The following is a 16,854-nucleotide window of genomic DNA, read 5'->3' as shown; positions in this document are numbered from 1 at the left end:
CCTAAAAATGCATGGGTTGCACCTCTGGAAAGAAGACAAAATGCTTAAGAAAACATATGAATGACTCACAGGCATATCATGCACACATTAATCATGGCAAAAATGACAAAAGTCTAAGATGAACTAGCAGATCTGACAATTAACTCACGAAGCCTCCTTCTAACAGCATTTTGGGCATCAAGATGAGCTCAAACGAAAATGATGCAATGGATTGAAATGATGCACTCTCTGAGATGAACATTTTGATATGCTATATGCATGAATGGGAGCTACGGATGCAAAGTTACGGAGCCTCGAACAGAGCAACTTGGATCAGGAATTCTGGGCCTTAGTAAAAAAAAATCAACCTCTCAGATCAGATCTAGGGTTTCGCATGGAAACCGAGGCGCGGCGCTGCACTGTAGCTGCTCGAGGTTCACCGGAAAAAAAGGGCGCGGCGGCCGGAGCTCTCGCCGGAGCGGTGCCGGGGAAGTCGGGGGAGGCCCGGGTCGGGCGGATCCGGCGCCGGGGGACCCGCCGGCGGCGAGGCGGCAACCGCGGGCTGGCGGCGGCGGAGGGCGCCGGCGACGAGCTCGCGTGCGGCTCGGGAGGAGGAGGGCGCGGTAGTGGCCCGTGGCTGCGCCGGCCACCGGCGCTGGAGAGGGCGGCGGCGGACGAGGTAGGAGGCGGCGGGCGGATCGGGCCGCGTGGGGGCCTGACTTGGGCTCCGCGGGCCAGCGGCTGTTGGCGGCGGAGGGCGACACATGGCGGCGCTGGATTGGTCGGCGGCGGTGGCGCGAGTTGTCCGGCTGGGTCGGACACGTCCGGCCGGCGCGAGGGAATTTTTAGGGTTTCGTGGGGGAGGAGAGATCCGAAAAACGGGGGGGGGGGGCTATTTATAGGCATAAGTGGAGATAGGGGAGTCCAAATGAGGTGCGGTTTTCGGCCACGCGATCGTGATCGAACGCTCTAGATGATGGAGCAGAGTTTGGTGGGTTTTGGGCCAAATTGGAAGGGTGTTGGGCTGCAACACACACGAGGCCTTTTCGGTCCCTCGGTTAACCGTCGGAGTATCAAACGAAGTCCAAATGATACGAAACTTGACAGGCGGTCTACCGGTAGTAAACCAAGGCCGCTTGGCAAGTCTCGGTTCAATCCGGAAACGTTTAATCCCCATACACGAAAGAAAGTTAGAAATGGCCACCGGAGAAGAACGAAGCGCCGGAATGCAAAACAGACAACGGGGAAAATGCTCGAATACATGAGATGAACACGTATGCAAAAGTAATGCACATGATGACATGATATGAGATGCATGAAAACGAAAACAACACACGGAGACAAAGACCCGAACCCGAGAAATAAATATAACTTAACGCCGGAAACGGCAAGAGTTGGATTACAAATTGGGAAAGTTACATCCGGGGTGTTACATATAGCCAGGTTACATGGACCACCCAAACTGATCATATCATGCAGAGACATAATATTTACCAGCAAATTGTGGAAGGATAATTTTTTTGCTTGGAAAAATGAGTTAATGTACAATACATCATACCACCCTCAATCTGATGGCCAAACATAATGAGTTAATCAATGTGTTGAGACTTATCTGAGATGCATGGCAAGTACAATACCTAAAGTGGTGCTCTTGGATATCTCTAGCTGAATATTGGTATAATACTACATACCACACTGCTATCAAAATGTTGCCCTTTCAAGCTATTTATGGCTTTTCCCCTCCAATAATTTTTGAACTAGCCATACCTGGACCCTAGGTGAAAGAAGCTCACAACTTTCTGTCTGCTAAGCAACAGATGCTGGAGCAACTAAAAAACAACTTACTGCAAGTCCAGAACAGAATGAAAAATTATACAAATCTTAAAAGAGTATAGAGAGTTTTTGAGGTGGGAGATATGGTATACCTCAAAATGTCTCCCTACAGACTAGCAGTTTATGGTTTCAGAGGCGCCTTAAAATTGCAACATAAGTATTATGGACCATTTCTCATTGTACATAAGATTGGCAAGCCTGCTTACAAACTTCAGTTTCCTGAGCATGTGAAAATTCATCCAGTTCCCATGTTAGTCAGTTGAAAAAGCATATTGGTTCAAAATCCATACCTAGTCCATGGTACTGCCCAATAAAGGTTCTTCAGACAAGTTTCTAGGCATAACATGCCGGTGACACAATAGTTGATACAATGACGAAATTTATCTTCTGATGAGGCCACCTGGGAGGATGCCGATTTATTAAGTATACTTTTCCGGAGTTTTTGAAAGTGACAACCCAAGCTTGGTGTAATGCAGCACAAGCGTCATAAGGACACGTCGAATCTTACAAGGAGGCAATGTCATGACTAACTGTTGGTGGTTCAGTTAACACTTTCAGTCTTCACTAAAAAAGGTGCAGTGTTTCAGACAATATCGCTTCAGCAACAACGGACGACGACGATGGCTCCTGCGTCTACAACGCGTCTCCACCTTCCGATGTCACCGTTGCCACTATAGCGTTTCACTTTCTTTACCACTAGTTGTCATTACTCTGCTTATAACCAGCCGGACTGTGGCCCGAAAGTTCATGTTGATTTCCCCAATTGCCAACTATGGGTTAGAACCCTAGACAATACAACTCCTCTTATAGCAACAATACATCTCAGATCCGAGCTAGATCATGATTTCCTTCATACAATTTTCCAAATAGATCGATAAAACCACTTGGGCCTGGCACGGACGAAACGACGTGATCCGCCGGGTGATTAGAAGAGTTTTCTTATACATATACAGATGGAAACTCCTTTTCTCCATAAATTCCATCGAAAAAATGTTGTTTTGTTTTCGCTTGTATGGGAAACTTTGTAAACTTCCGTTTTCATTTCCATTTTGTCAATTTTCGTTCTGTTTTGATGCTGCAGGTACCTCACACAATACGCACATCCACACAAAACCCCAGCGAAGAAAAAGAAGGAAAAGAGCCCCAAAGCGTACCCTCTAGTCTCCCAAAACCCAACACTGTCGGCGGCGATGGCTGACTCGGCAGCGGCTGCTGCTGCGGCGGCGGCGCAACCGGCGACAGTGGGGCAAGCCGTGATCCCGCTCGTCAATAGGCTGCAAGACATCATGGCGCGGCTGGATGGTGAAGCCGCCGCCGGCGTGGAGCTGCCACAGGTGGCGGCGATCGGCGGGCAGAGCAGCGGCAAGTCGAGTGTGCTGGAGGCGCTCGTCGGCCGCGACTTCCTCCCGAGGGGCCCCGAAATCTGCACGCGCCGCCCCCTCGTGCTCCAGCTCGTGCGCCACTCGGCCCCCGAGGAGTGGGGCGAGTTCCTCCACGCCCCCGGCCGCCGATTCGACGATTTCGAACACATCAAGCGCGAGATCCAGGTCAGTTTCTCTGGAATTACTGCAGCTTTGCTTTGCTGCGTGCGGGTGACATGTTTGCTGTCGCTGGGGGCTTGAAACGAGTGCCTCGGCCTCACAGATTGATGTAGCTTCGCTTGTTTTCCGAGTGTATGCAACATGTTTGCTGTAATGCTGGCTACCCAAAAATTGTGCGTCAGCCTTGGTGACGGCTGTAGCTTTGCTTGTTCGCTTCTTGTACTCTATAGGCATTTTTGTTTTGCTGATTCCATGACTTAAGTAAAGGATTTAGTTCGTAAGAGTACCACTACAACTATTCATAATTTGCATTTTTTGTAGTTTGCGGACGGAGCAACAATTGTGCTGACATGCTGTGTTACTTCTGCACTAGCATCCGCCGATAGTACTGGCTAGAATTTTATCAGTTAATGTCCATCTTCACACTAGTTTTTCTTGTCGAAAATAACTGTTGCTTAAACTTTGCAGCAGATATTGTGAATCATGCACTTTTAACATTACTATGGACCTTCCAGTCAGTCTCGTGCACACAATTATTTCTTTATGGTGGTACAATCATCATCAGGACAAAGTTTGAAGATAGTTCTGTTCTTGTTAGCCTATTGGTGCTTGTTAGCCTTGCTCAAATGCCGAAGCCAGTTGGACACTAACATGCGGGAGGATCATACATGATAAATATACTTACATTCAGAAAGGTTGCCTTAATGGAACACTCCGGAGAGTTTGTAATTGCTTTCTCATGTGATAGTAGTAACTAGTAAGCCCAGCCCCCCCCCCCCCCCCCCCCCCCCCCCCCCCCCAGGCAATTGATGGTCAAAGGTAGAGAAGTTTGACTGCAGGCTTTCTAGGACGAACATAATGTATTTTGGAATGGAGGCAGTATTTGTCTATATGTCTATTTTTTTCTTGTCTAACTTAAGTTTTCATTGTATTAGTAAACATTTAAGTCCTGAATATTTTACTTTGTTCCTTCTGTTTTGTTTATCTTAGTCTTGAGAGACACTGATTTTCCCCCTCTATTCATCTTATTCCACTCTTTCTATTTGTAGCACCTCTCAAGTAATATTTGAAACTGTATTATTTATTAATTGCATGCCTTCATAATGTTCTCACGAGAGAAATATATTGCCTGCTTTCAGTCGGAAACGGACAAAGAAGCTGGAGGTAACAAAGGTGTCTCTGACAAACAGATTCGTCTGAAAATCTTCTCACCAAATGTAATTGACATCACCTTGGTTGACCTCCCTGGAATTACAAGGGTTCCGGTCGGAGATCAGCCTAGTGATATTGAGTCAAGAATAAGAACAATGATCATGCAATACATCAAGCATCCAAGCTGCATTATCTTGGCCGTCTCACCCGCAAATGCAGATTTAGCTAATTCTGATGCTCTTCAACTGGCACGGCTTGGTGATCCTGATGGTACTTAAGCAACTCTATGGAAGAATTTATTATGAAGTTCCTTGTAGCTAAGAAGTGTAAACTTAACTGTTTGCTGTCTTTCTGGCAGGATCTCGTACAATTGGTGTTATCACCAAGGTATTAATGTGTGTACAAAATTAATACTGCAAAGTTGTTACCTTACTCTGTTTCTGTGATGACAATTTTGATTTGTTTTTCAATGGCCTTAGTTGGACATCATGGACAGGGGTACTGATGCTCGTAACTTTTTACTGGGAAATGCAATCCCCCTCAAGCTTGGTTATGTAGGTATTGTGAATCGCAGCCAAGAGGTATATTCCGAGGCAAAACCACAAACCCTGATAATTTTGTTTGCCGTTTTGAATTTCATGTTCTGATTGCTCTCTCTCTCTCTCTCTCTCTCTCTCTCTCTCTCTCATAAAAACACGACAAGAAACTCATGTGCTGTGCTGTTATATTTCTAACTTCTTAGTTTTTGATATGTGTTGGTAGTGAATTCAATTGGTTATTTAAACTTGGATCTTAGCAGTTAATGATAATGCTACTACTGCCTAAATAGATAAAGTTATTTGTTCTAACTTCTAATCTAACACAAGTGGATGATTCCTACAGGACATCAACTTTAACCGAAGCATCAAAGATGCACTTGCCTTTGAGGAGAAGTTTTTCTCGACTCTACCTGTATGCCTGGAACCTGTGAATTTTCTTGCAGCAGTACTATCCATTGTGACTAGGCATATTTTCTTATAAGCTGTGTCTGATTGTATTTATTTTCTTTTCTTTTAACAGGCTTATCATGGTCTTTCACAATGTTGTGGTGTTCCTCAATTGGCCAAGAAGTTAAATATGGTATTGACACATTGCTGTTAAGTATTAGTTGTACTTTTCTTGCCCCTGTATTGCTTATGTTGCTTATGTGTTTAATCTCTTTGTACTTCACTTACGAATAATATCCTGAACAAACATCAACATACTCAGGCTCCAGGAGAAATGTTTTTTTGACCCTAATCTGATCTAGGATGAATTATTCTCAATTTACTGCAAGATAGTGGGTCAATGAATGATTTTTCATGTTTAAGTTGAAACCTCTAGTTTTAGCATGTAACTGAGAGATTAACTTGATAAAAGTTGGTGTGGTTAACAAAACTTTTAAGTGAATGAAATATAATACTTCTTGAATAGTAACTAATGAACGCCTTGCTGAAAAAGGTCAAGCCTTTGCCGTATGTATTGATGCACTATCTATGGGCACCTTCGTTTATCCATAGACACTGTCTATGATGCTTCCATAAGTGATATTAATACATCTAATGATTCTATCTGTGCACCTCATCATTGCAACTCTTGGCTCTTATTTGCAGATTCTACTAAAGCACATCACAGATATGCTTCCAGGTTTGAAATCTCGAATAAATGCTCAGTTGGTAGCAGTTGCCAAGGAACATGCTGCATATGGTGATACGGCAGAATCGACGGTAATTATACTGATATTACATAAGTATAAATTGTGAATACCTGCTTTATGATGGAAATTGTCTATTGCTGGGATGCCTTAACTGTGCATAGTTTAGAGTTTGCTATATCTTATATGCATTGGCATGAGAATCACTTATTAGCTATTACAATTATCATATGTCATGCTCTGTTGAACTACATACATGACGCATCACACCTGACTCCCTTATGCATGTTGTTTTTCTTAGTAACTATATATTTACCTGGTCTTCTCTTGTTTCACGCACATGTTGGTTTGTTTCTAGTGTCATTTTCTTTTACTTTTCAACCCTGCCTTTCTGGTCTTCGATATGCAGGCTGGTCAGGGAGTCAAACTATTGAACATATTGGGAAAATATTGTGAAGGTAAGGAAGAATGATCTGTTCCATTCATTGTAAAACCTTAACTTACTAATTTTTGTTTTGTTGCTATTTTTAAGAACTATTGCTGTTATGGTGACTCAATCAACAATCCTTCGTAGTCCGGTTCCATTCAATAATCAGTTCAAAACTCAGAAAAAGTACTTATATCTTTAAATTATCTTAACTGTCTAGAAAGCATTTGCTTGTTTATTTTTACCGTTGTGGAACTCTTTTAGTTACATGACAATTTAGATGTCAGAATATTAAGAACTTATTTTGTGAAGTGTTTGATTTTCCCAATGCTATTCTTTTTCTAATGTTAATAATATCTTCATGTTTTCAGCTTTTTCTTCGATGGTGGAGGGAAAAAATAAAGTGTCAACAGATCAGCTTTCTGGTGGAGCAAGAATTCACTACATTTTTCAGTCAATTTTTGTCAAAAGCTTGGAGGTTTGCAAAAGCAATAGCTTGACATATTTACACAGCAGACATGTATCCATGTTATTACAGTTCACTGTGTGTTAATATGAGAATTAAATTTGCATATAATGAGAATAGTGCTCCCTGGGACTAGTTTACAAAAATACTACTCACTAGTTACAGAATTATGCTTCATCTAGCACTCCGCCAAATATACCCCTTTGCTTCATTAAAAACAAGCGAGTGTCTCTTTCTACTCCTAAAGCACATGCATATGTTACTCCTGGTCCTGGACTTGGTAATGCATCAGCCAGCTGCTGAGAAAAATGACTGCATGCATCAGTTATTGTTAGCGCATGCTTAAAATCTCAATCTAGTCACAACTGAAAGCCCTTGCTGCTGCAAACCCACTAGATACACAGTTGGGCTTACTGGGCAGCATGGCAGGGCGACACAGCTGGGAACATGGTGCAGCAGTTGATGCTTCAGTGTAATAGTGATGCGGGCGGTTGGCAGTGAGCGGAACAGGTCCTGGCGATGGAGGTTCCATTTTGCCTCCTTAGCGCTTTGCTGCTGCTTGTCAGTTGGGCTCCATGTTGTTCACAATACTACATGAGCTAAGTGGTTTTAGTGGGTGCTATGAGAGCATAAATGTGGGAAGTGATGCTTTGACATAAACTTCATGTCATAAACTGACCTACACAGTGGCAAAAAATAAAAATAAAATACAAATTCACAGCGAACAGCAACTTCTACCATTTTCTAGATTAAGTTATTCTGGTGATTTTTCCTTAGTTATTTTGTATGTAGACTGATTTTGCATTTTGTGAAATGGCTGGTTCTTTGGTGATGACCTCTATCTTTTTTGGGAATTTCTTGTGATAGTTTAGTATGCCTTACCAGAGAATTTTCTTGAGATCTGCCCTTTCAGGAAGGGTTCTGCTCTCCATAGTCACATTATAGTATTTTTCTGCCTTAAATGTTGTGCCCCTATATCAACATGCTGTAGGGAAAAAAGTTGTGCACTGTAATAAACTAGTATATCTTCCTGCAGATCATTTTAGTTTCTGGGCAGAAACAATTACCTCGTGCTAGTGTTACTTTCGTATATAGCTATATGGCATTACAAACTACATTTTAAATTCCCATCATTTTAGCAACAGTATGTGTCATAATTTTCACCTGTTTCATCTTGTGGTTCACATATTTCCTTTTTTGTGTGTGATAAATCTAGTGGTCACATTTCTTAGTTACTTACTCTATATGAAGGAAATTGACCCTTGCAAGAATATAAGCGATGAAGATATCCGCACGAGTATACAGAACTCTGACGGTCCAAAGGGTGCTATGTTTCTGCCAGAGGTTTACCTTTTCTCTGGATGATGCAATCCTTTCTTGTTAAATTTTTGTTATTCCAGTTAATGTCTTCTTACTGGACTCCTCCATGCTCAGAAGTATGTTTTTTTTTCTATTATAAATTGTAGGTGCCTTTTGAGATTCTTGTGCGAAAGCAGATAGGCCGTTTGCTTGATCCAAGTCTTCAGTGTGCCAAATTTATCTATGACGAGTTAGTCAAAGTATGTACACGTAACTATATTATTCCTATCAACCTCTATTTACGTTAGTTATAAGGTATCCTGAATAATGCAGATTAGCCATGGTTGCTTAACTAGTGAGCTGCAGAAATACCCAATTCTTAAAAGACGGATGGGTGAATCAGTTAGCAATTTCTTGAGAGATGGTCTTCGACCTGCGGAGACAATGATAACTCATATTATTGAAATGGAGGTAAGTGTTTATATTCTGAGTTCTTATTTGCCAATTGGTAGTAACCATTGGATTTCTCCAATAGTAAAGTTTAATTTTCGGGGTGTTTACTATCCACAGTATCCTGCAACTAAAGTAACCAACCATTAAACAATTGGTTGCTTTCATCTTACACTATTGGATATGCTTTGCAAAGAAGCTGGTTTTTAACAATGTGGCTGCTATAACCTGTCACTCTGGTTTAAGGGTCCTACTGTTCTCATGTCCCCTGTATTAATGCAAGGATACAGTCTTGAGTATCCTAACAAAAGTTGGTTATTTATGCATTTATTACCAGTCATGTTTTAAATACTGTTGAACAAGTTAGGTTATTATGAGCTCAGCATTATGACGATCTATCTCAGTTGTAATTGTATTTAGTTTTTTCACAATCTAATTCATGTTTTCCCATGTTATATTCTGGTTTCAGTTATGGTAGTTACATGTTCGTTATCTATTCCAATGAAGAACCTTTTTTTTTTAACTTTGTGGATTGGTACTTGACACTGGGGTTGCAGATAGATGCTAATGACTGTCTTGATTTGTTATTCGCTTGTGCACATAGCTCCATTTTATTGTCTTTTGTGTTTATTTTCTTATATGCAATTATACAAATATTTCTACAGATGGATTACATAAATACCTCACATTCAAGCTTTATTGGAGGCAGCAAGGTTGTTGAACTTGCTAAGCACGAAGGTCTATCTTCGAGAGGACCAACTTCACTATCGGTTCATAAGGTAACATCTTTTCCACCTCAGATTTTGTATCTATTCCGGAATAACGTAAAGGAGAAGTCCAATGTGGATGACTGGGATGTACCTTCAACAATGAACCTTTGCATTCGACTGCTCTGCTGGTGCTATCCGCGGAGTAGTTTTATTCTCTTTAGCATGACTAATCAATTTTTTAATGTCACTAAGAATTCAATAGTAAACGACACCCGCAACCGCTCCTTTTGAAGAAAACAATTAATTGAAAGGAGTAGGTCAACTCGCATGATGGCTCTGGAATCAATGTGGATGGAAGTTGTGTTCATACACAAATTGTTCCTAACTTGAATAATTCTATGTCAAAATCGTATTGACAGATTACATACTGTCAGCATGCTCGCGGAATTCACTTCACTAAAAAAGAGTGAAAACATGAATTTTTAGTGTTGAGTTTTTTTTTGTATTAGCACAGTCAACTACTACTATTGTCACAATAATATAAGTAATTTGATTTTGTTTGAATTACTACATGATTAGTTAGAATTGTTGACACAACTAATAAAATTAAGATATAACAGAAGCCCCAGGACCAAATTCTGATCTATCTTCGACTGGGGCGAACAGACGTCAAGGCGACAAGAAAATACAGATCTAGATGTTGGTATAGATAGTTGGTCATGCCTAATGCGTGATATTTTTTGTTCGAGTAGTTTGTAAGATAAGAAATAATTTGGTAGTGAGTACACTTGTATCTTAGGCCCTGTTTGGTTCAGCTTTTATCGACAGATTCCGCTGCCGCGCAGCAGAATCTGAACCAAAGGGCGAACCCAGCAGAATCCGATTCCAGAAATCCGCTGCCAAAATCTGAACCAAAAGCTGAAGCAGCTCAGGACGTGCTTTCCAAAATCTGATTCCGCTGCGGGCCAAAATCTGAAAAAGCTGTATCAGCTGGTTTGCCAAATGACCTACATCTTTTTCACATCAGATTTTTCACAGCTGCTTTTAGAAATCCACAGCCGAACCAAACAGGGCCTAAATATGGCTGTCCTCATATTGTTAGCATATACTTTCTATGTGTATGCAATATATATTCTGAGAAACATGCATTCGACATGTACAATTGCTAGTAAACATAAGCCGGGTATAAATCAATCTGAGCCACAAGGTTTAGCGAATTTACAAAGAATCAACTTGTGTGTTTTATACATGTCATCTAATTGCAGATTACTAGAAGATGGTACTTGACATACATCAACATTTCTAATTAGTTGCTAAGCTCATTTGATTTTGTTTAGACTCGAGGGGAGGTGTTACATCTTTTTTCCACTTCACTTATTGCAGGATGGTGTTGGTATAAGTTCTGAGGCGCAGCTAAAATCTTCTACTGAGAACAATGTACAGCTCAAATCTGAAAGAGGTCAAAAGTCACGTGCTGTTTTTGCAAGAGATACTTCCAGAGGAGCAATAGCTGAGAAGGTTATCAGATCTCAAATAGTATCTTATTACTGTTTCAAAATTTGTTTTCTAGATGTGTTATAACATGATATTAACAATTTTACCCAACTTCATTTTCTGTCTTGTGTTTCTGCTGACCAGGGATTTCAGCCTGATACAGATGCAGGTAAACCAGTGTAGCTGTAATTATACAAGTATGCTTGATCTGCATTTCTCTGCTCTGGAGATTTTTATCATTGTAACTTCTGTGCAAGCACGATGTCAATCTGGGTTGCACTGAATTCATATGATGTTGCATTTGGGTCATGCTTTCCTGATAGCTCATTTGATTTCATATTTGAACCAGTTATATAATAATATGAATAACTAAGCACTGTTCATTTGCTAGTAATATGTCTAAGAGGTTTAAGTTCCCATTTCCTGGCTGGTTATGGTTGGTGCTGGCGGATTCGGGGTCATGGATCATCATCTTCCAGCTGAAACCTGGCCTAGTGGCCTGAACTGGGAAGACCTGGTTCAGGCTAACCAAGGTGCCGGTTGATCCAGGTCAGGCTTACCCAGGCTTCTCCAGGATGCAACCAAACGAGCCCCAGGCCAGGCGTTGAGCAGCCGGGGTACCAATGAATTAACTCCTAGATCACATGGCCCAACCTGTCAGAACTGGACATATATGTGATTGGCTAATCGCCATGCACTGCTGCATCAGTGTATTCATAATACCATCTGTTCACTTCCTGTTTAGAAGAAAATAACCAGTTGCTTGTTGAGACGTGATATTCAGATGTGCAAATCGCCCAAACTTGCCCATGGTTAGCCACATAGTGGTTTAACACGAATTTAACGAGTCACTGCTGCACCTGGCTGGTATAACCTGTCCTTAATCCTAGCTGTTTCGACAGGTTAACGCAGGCAATTTGAATCCTGCTTGGCAATTCATACGATACAAAAAAAAAAGGGCAACCTGGTGCATGTAGCTCCCGCTTGCGCAGGGTCCAGAGAAGGGTCCGACCACTTTGGGTCTATAGTACGCAGCCTTTCCCTACATTTCTGTAAGAGGCTGTTTCCAGGACAAAAGAAAAATCTTCTGATGATCTGAAGTTGAAATACAATATGATATGACCAAATCGACCCACCTGTATGCCTTTGGTTTATAAATCTATTTGTGGAGAAACATTTACTCACTGGGAAGCCACATGATGTGAATACCCTTCGGTTGGGAACTTCGACTCATCCTTTTTGCTAAGTGATGAGATTGGATTGCCCATATAAGATATAAACTATCATATTTCTGAATACTACCTCCATTATCTTTTACTTGTCATTTCAGATTTCGACAGAGAGTATGTTTGGATCCCAGGCAAGGGAAATCCTAGTCTTTCCAAGCGCGATTGGTCATTTGGTAAAAAATATATAGCTTTGGTGGCAATATAGCCTGCAACTTTTGCCTAATTAGTAATTAATACAAGCCCTTTAGAAAAAAAAGTCTCCCGCACGGGGAGATGAGCAACCATGGAAACAGCAGTATTGGATTAGTGGAGTTGTGGTCATCCGGACTGCTTCTTTGTCTTGACCACCATCCATCAGGGCATGTGTTAGAGCGTCATTGCTGTGAACGCACCACCCGCTTTCGTCCCATCTACCTATAGATAATTTTGTTGCCGAGGAAGTTTGATTAGTTACTTTTCAAAGTATATTCTACATTTGTTTTCCCCAAAAAAGAGTATATTCTGCATTTTAGCCTTCATGCAACTGAACAACGAGCCTTGCTTCTATGGGCCATCTTAAACGGGCTAGATGAATGTTGTGTAGCTATGCTACGTGAGGTAGTAATTCAAGTGCACCCAGTCTCCAGTACACACCATTGATCATTACCCAATACACACTGTTGCCCATTACTTTACCTAGTTATAAATTACGTAATAATATAATGACATGTTTGTATTTTTATATGAAAAATCTACTGATTAATATGTTTTGGGCATTGTTGGTCAAAGTTTTCTAACTTCGTCTGCGCAGTATATAATGATATCTACCTTTGAACGGCAGCAATGATTGATGAGAAAGGCCAACTTAGACATACATAAGAAGTAAATAAATCCTGGGGGCATTTAACTAGCACACTGTACATCGTTGTTCCATGTATCCCGTGCATCCTTTCTGGAGCCACCCGAGACACAGCCTCGATATTATAGACTTTGGCCCAAAATATGTTCTGTTTATATTCGAACTTGTCTTAGTGTTTAGTACCTGCAAGTTCTATACGTTGAAGTGTTCAATACCTGCAAATTACAATATATCAAACAGTTCTGCCAATTATTGCGGTTGTATATAAGGAGATACTCCCTCCGTTCCAAAATAGATGACCCAACTTTGCACTAAAGTTAGTACAAAGTTGAGTCATCTATTTTGGAACGGAGGGAGTATGTTTTTGGGATATGATCTGAAATCTGGGACAATGTTTTTGGGCTATGATCTGAAATCTGGTACAATCAATGTAGGAACAAGTGTGGCAGGTGGAGGCCAGAATGGTCACTCACTTGTTGGTGGGAGTTTGTCAAGCATGTCAGATCCACGAGTTTACAGCCTCAATAGCTTATACTCTATGATTCGGTTAAGAGAGGTGAATTTACTATCACAAGTGAGCTTTGCAATATGTAATTCATCAGGACTTCATATTTCATCTTCAATTCTTATCCTTGTTCTTACTAGCCACCTAGCACCTTGAAACCATCAGAAAACAAGACTGACCGGGACAGAACAGAGATAGCTATTGTGAAGCTTTTGGTCAAATCTTACTATGACATTGTCAGAAAGAGTATTGAGGATGCGGTTCCCAAAGCTATAATGCATTTTTTGGTAAGTTTAGTGTCTACAATGTGGTGATACCTGTTAAAGTCTTAAAGATACCTTGTTGACCACCTACTTATTGGTGAATTTGCCATATAATTCTACTGACTTATTTGTTCTTTGCTCCAATTGTTAGAGAGCTTTAACATACCTGTTGTTAAAAAAAATACCTCCAACAGTCAAATTATATATATAAATAAAAAACACTGGGATGCTAATTGCGGACGTTATAATATATAACTCCTGGTGTAGATGTATGTAATATTGGCATACTCTGAATCAAAGACAAAAACTACTTCTCAAGAGAGGTTTACTTGTCTCTTTTTGTCCCTACCTAGACATTTTCTTGCATGAACTAAAAATTTGCTGCTAAAAGTCATAAAGTTCCAGCAACGCTGGTCATTGTGCCAAGCAAAGTATCATTACTTGTTAATTAGTGTTACAATTAAAATCTAACTTCCAAAGTAGTCTGTATTGGTGACACTGGCGTTTTGACTGATCTTTTACTTAAGGTGAACCACACAAAGCGGGAGCTCCACAACGTTCTAATTCGGAAACTGTACAGGTGACTTGCACTTTGGTTTATGTACTTGCTAGCGAGCAACCCAATCGTAAATTTCAGATTACTTTCTATCTGGAAGAATCATTATATAATGACGATCTGGTGTGCAGGGAGAGCCTACTTGATGACATGCTGAGGGAAACAGATGAAGTACTTATCAGACGGCAGCGTATTCAAGAAACGCTCCAAGTTCTTGAACAGGCACACAGGGTATTTACTCCTCTCCTAGATGTTCTTGTCAACTTATGTGTCGAGCATCCATTTGATGTTTGTATTTTTTCAGACGCTCGAGGAATTTCCCCTTGAAGCTGAGAAGGTTGAGAGGGGCTACAGCCTGTCTGAGTATGGCACTGGCCTGCCGAATATCCCTGGACTCAGCAATCGCAATCCTAGGGGTATCCTCCCTTAACTTGTACAGTTGAAAGAAGCATCAAATGTACATGAACATGCTCATGTGGCATGTTGGTCGGACCCAGGTGCCAAAAAAGGGCACCTCTTCATTTGGTTTTGATCCAATCCTCAATCATTTTGGAGCTACTCCCTCCGTTCCGAATTACTTGTCTTGGATTTGTCTAGATACGGATGTATAGACTAATTTTAGTGCTAGATACCTGTGTATCTAGACAAATCTAAGACAAGTAATTCGGAACGGAGGGAGTACTTGTTTGAGTTTTGAGCTGAGCATCCAAATTTTGTTCTACAAAGGCAGTTCTTTGTAATCGGAAGCTATGGATGGAACAACATCCGGAGTAGATCAGTATGTATGTTACCCCCCTTGTTGACCTGACAACGGGGAACCACTTGCACTGATATTATCATGCAACGCTACAATTGCGATTTTACAGGAGCATCTAAACAAAAAATTTAGTCATGAACACATGCGAAGCAATTTCTTTTGAAAGCCCCACCATATATAGTTGGTAAGATTCGAATCTGCTGTTGAGCTACGCATCATGTAGTAATCATGATGTTCTTAGCAAGGTATCGGTTCTATCATTCGGTACTAGTTCTTTTAGTCTTATTAAAAGGTGCAATGTGTGTCGGCAGCATTCAGCTCTTGAACTATATGGGATCAAAACGCATACAGTAAGAATTGCAATGCTTTAGTGGCTGTCCTGCGAATAGGTCTCTCGACCTCGCATGCTCGAAACGCACTGGTGCTGCATCAGCATTACTCTCCAACACACACCCTGCATTATCATTTTCTGCTTCGATTTATATTTATGTTTTGATCGCCTAGCGCTTGGTCCTCGGGTAGGAGAAACTACTACTCCCTTTGTCCCAAAATAAGTGACTCAACTTTGTACTAGCTGATTGCTACTGTGGAACCAACTGAATCGCGGCGTGGTTGATTATTAGTATATACTTCCTCCGTTCCAAATTACTCGTCACAGAAATGGATGTATCTAGAACTAAAATACATCTAGATACATCCATACCTGCGACAAGTAATTCAGAACGGAGGGAGTATATATCTGGAGACGTCTGTCCACGCCTTTATTGTCCCGTCCACTTGGTCCTTGCAATGTACTCCTTGGGTAATTTGACAAGCACAAAGACGCCGGCGTGACAAACTGAATGAAGATACGATAAGCGTTCAACAGACTTGCACAGAAGATTTCCTTGGGACCGCAATGCTTCTCTTATATGGCATGTGCATGAATCAGTTCATAGGCATATCCTACGCTGCAGCACCAACGCTGTGTGTGCACATGTGTATTTGCTGCCGGATGGTACGCAAAGATCTTGGATTTCAAGACAAAAAAGATTTCTCTGACCAGCCACACAAAAGAAAGATCATGCTTTCAAGATACTTCCTCCATCCCAAAATAAGTCTCATGATTTTAGTTCAAAATTTGAACTAAAACCATGACACTTATTTTGAAATAAGTGTCATGATTAACAGAATGTTGGTGATAATCCATCACTATATACAGTCGATTGCATGTATTGTCCTAAATATTAGACAAAACTTGCCACAACTTGTAACCAGGCAGCAAGTTAGTTAGTACCCAACCCTATTCTTCAATAGCTTTCAAATATGTCCCCATCCTCGTCTCATCCATATTGGTTTCACTGACCAACTAATGACGTGCTATGTTGAACATGGATGCAAAAACAGTTGAACATTGGCTCTGTGCACCATTTGGTGGAGAGGCAGGGATGGTGGTAAAAACAGTTAAACATACTCAATATTTCCAATATTTAATACATGGCATTTTAGTTTGACACTCACCAATGCACATCCACTTGAATGGTGATCGACCTGTGGGCAAATCACGTGGATCCTTTGGGACTAAAAGGAACAGAACATTTTCTTGCTATATTAATCTTGCAACTCTCGAAAAGCCAAACTTTACTTACAGCAAACATGATCTAAGCTAGCAACCACTCTTACATCGTCAGCAACCAAGAGTGG

At 41.1% G+C, this 16,854-nt stretch overlaps 1 protein-coding gene across 1 annotated transcript; it reads left to right on the top strand.

Moving 5' to 3' along the window:
• The first annotated feature begins 2,928 nt into the window (after positions 1 to 2,928).
• LOC123189031 (dynamin-related protein 3A) lies at positions 2,929 to 15,310 on the top strand. Its single transcript, XM_044601352.1, has 20 exons — positions 2,929 to 3,359; positions 4,493 to 4,775; positions 4,864 to 4,892; positions 4,985 to 5,086; positions 5,388 to 5,456; positions 5,565 to 5,624; positions 6,137 to 6,250; positions 6,587 to 6,635; positions 6,976 to 7,082; positions 8,322 to 8,414; positions 8,537 to 8,629; positions 8,703 to 8,840; positions 9,485 to 9,598; positions 10,913 to 11,047; positions 11,168 to 11,192; positions 13,525 to 13,646; positions 13,736 to 13,882; positions 14,386 to 14,438; positions 14,546 to 14,645; positions 14,719 to 15,310. The coding sequence occupies exons 1-20, from the start codon at positions 3,003 to 3,005 to the stop codon at positions 14,842 to 14,844; spliced, it is 2,316 nt and encodes a 771-aa protein (XP_044457287.1). The 5' UTR covers positions 2,929 to 3,002; the 3' UTR covers positions 14,845 to 15,310.
• Positions 15,311 to 16,854: the final 1,544 nt, after the last annotated feature.

The sequence above is a fragment of the Triticum aestivum genome, chromosome 2A (assembly GCF_018294505.1).
Source record: "Triticum aestivum cultivar Chinese Spring chromosome 2A, IWGSC CS RefSeq v2.1, whole genome shotgun sequence".
NCBI lineage: Eukaryota > Viridiplantae > Streptophyta > Magnoliopsida > Poales > Poaceae > Triticum > Triticum aestivum.
Note: the sequence above shows the minus strand (reverse complement) of the source record. Positions and strands in the feature narration are given on the sequence as shown.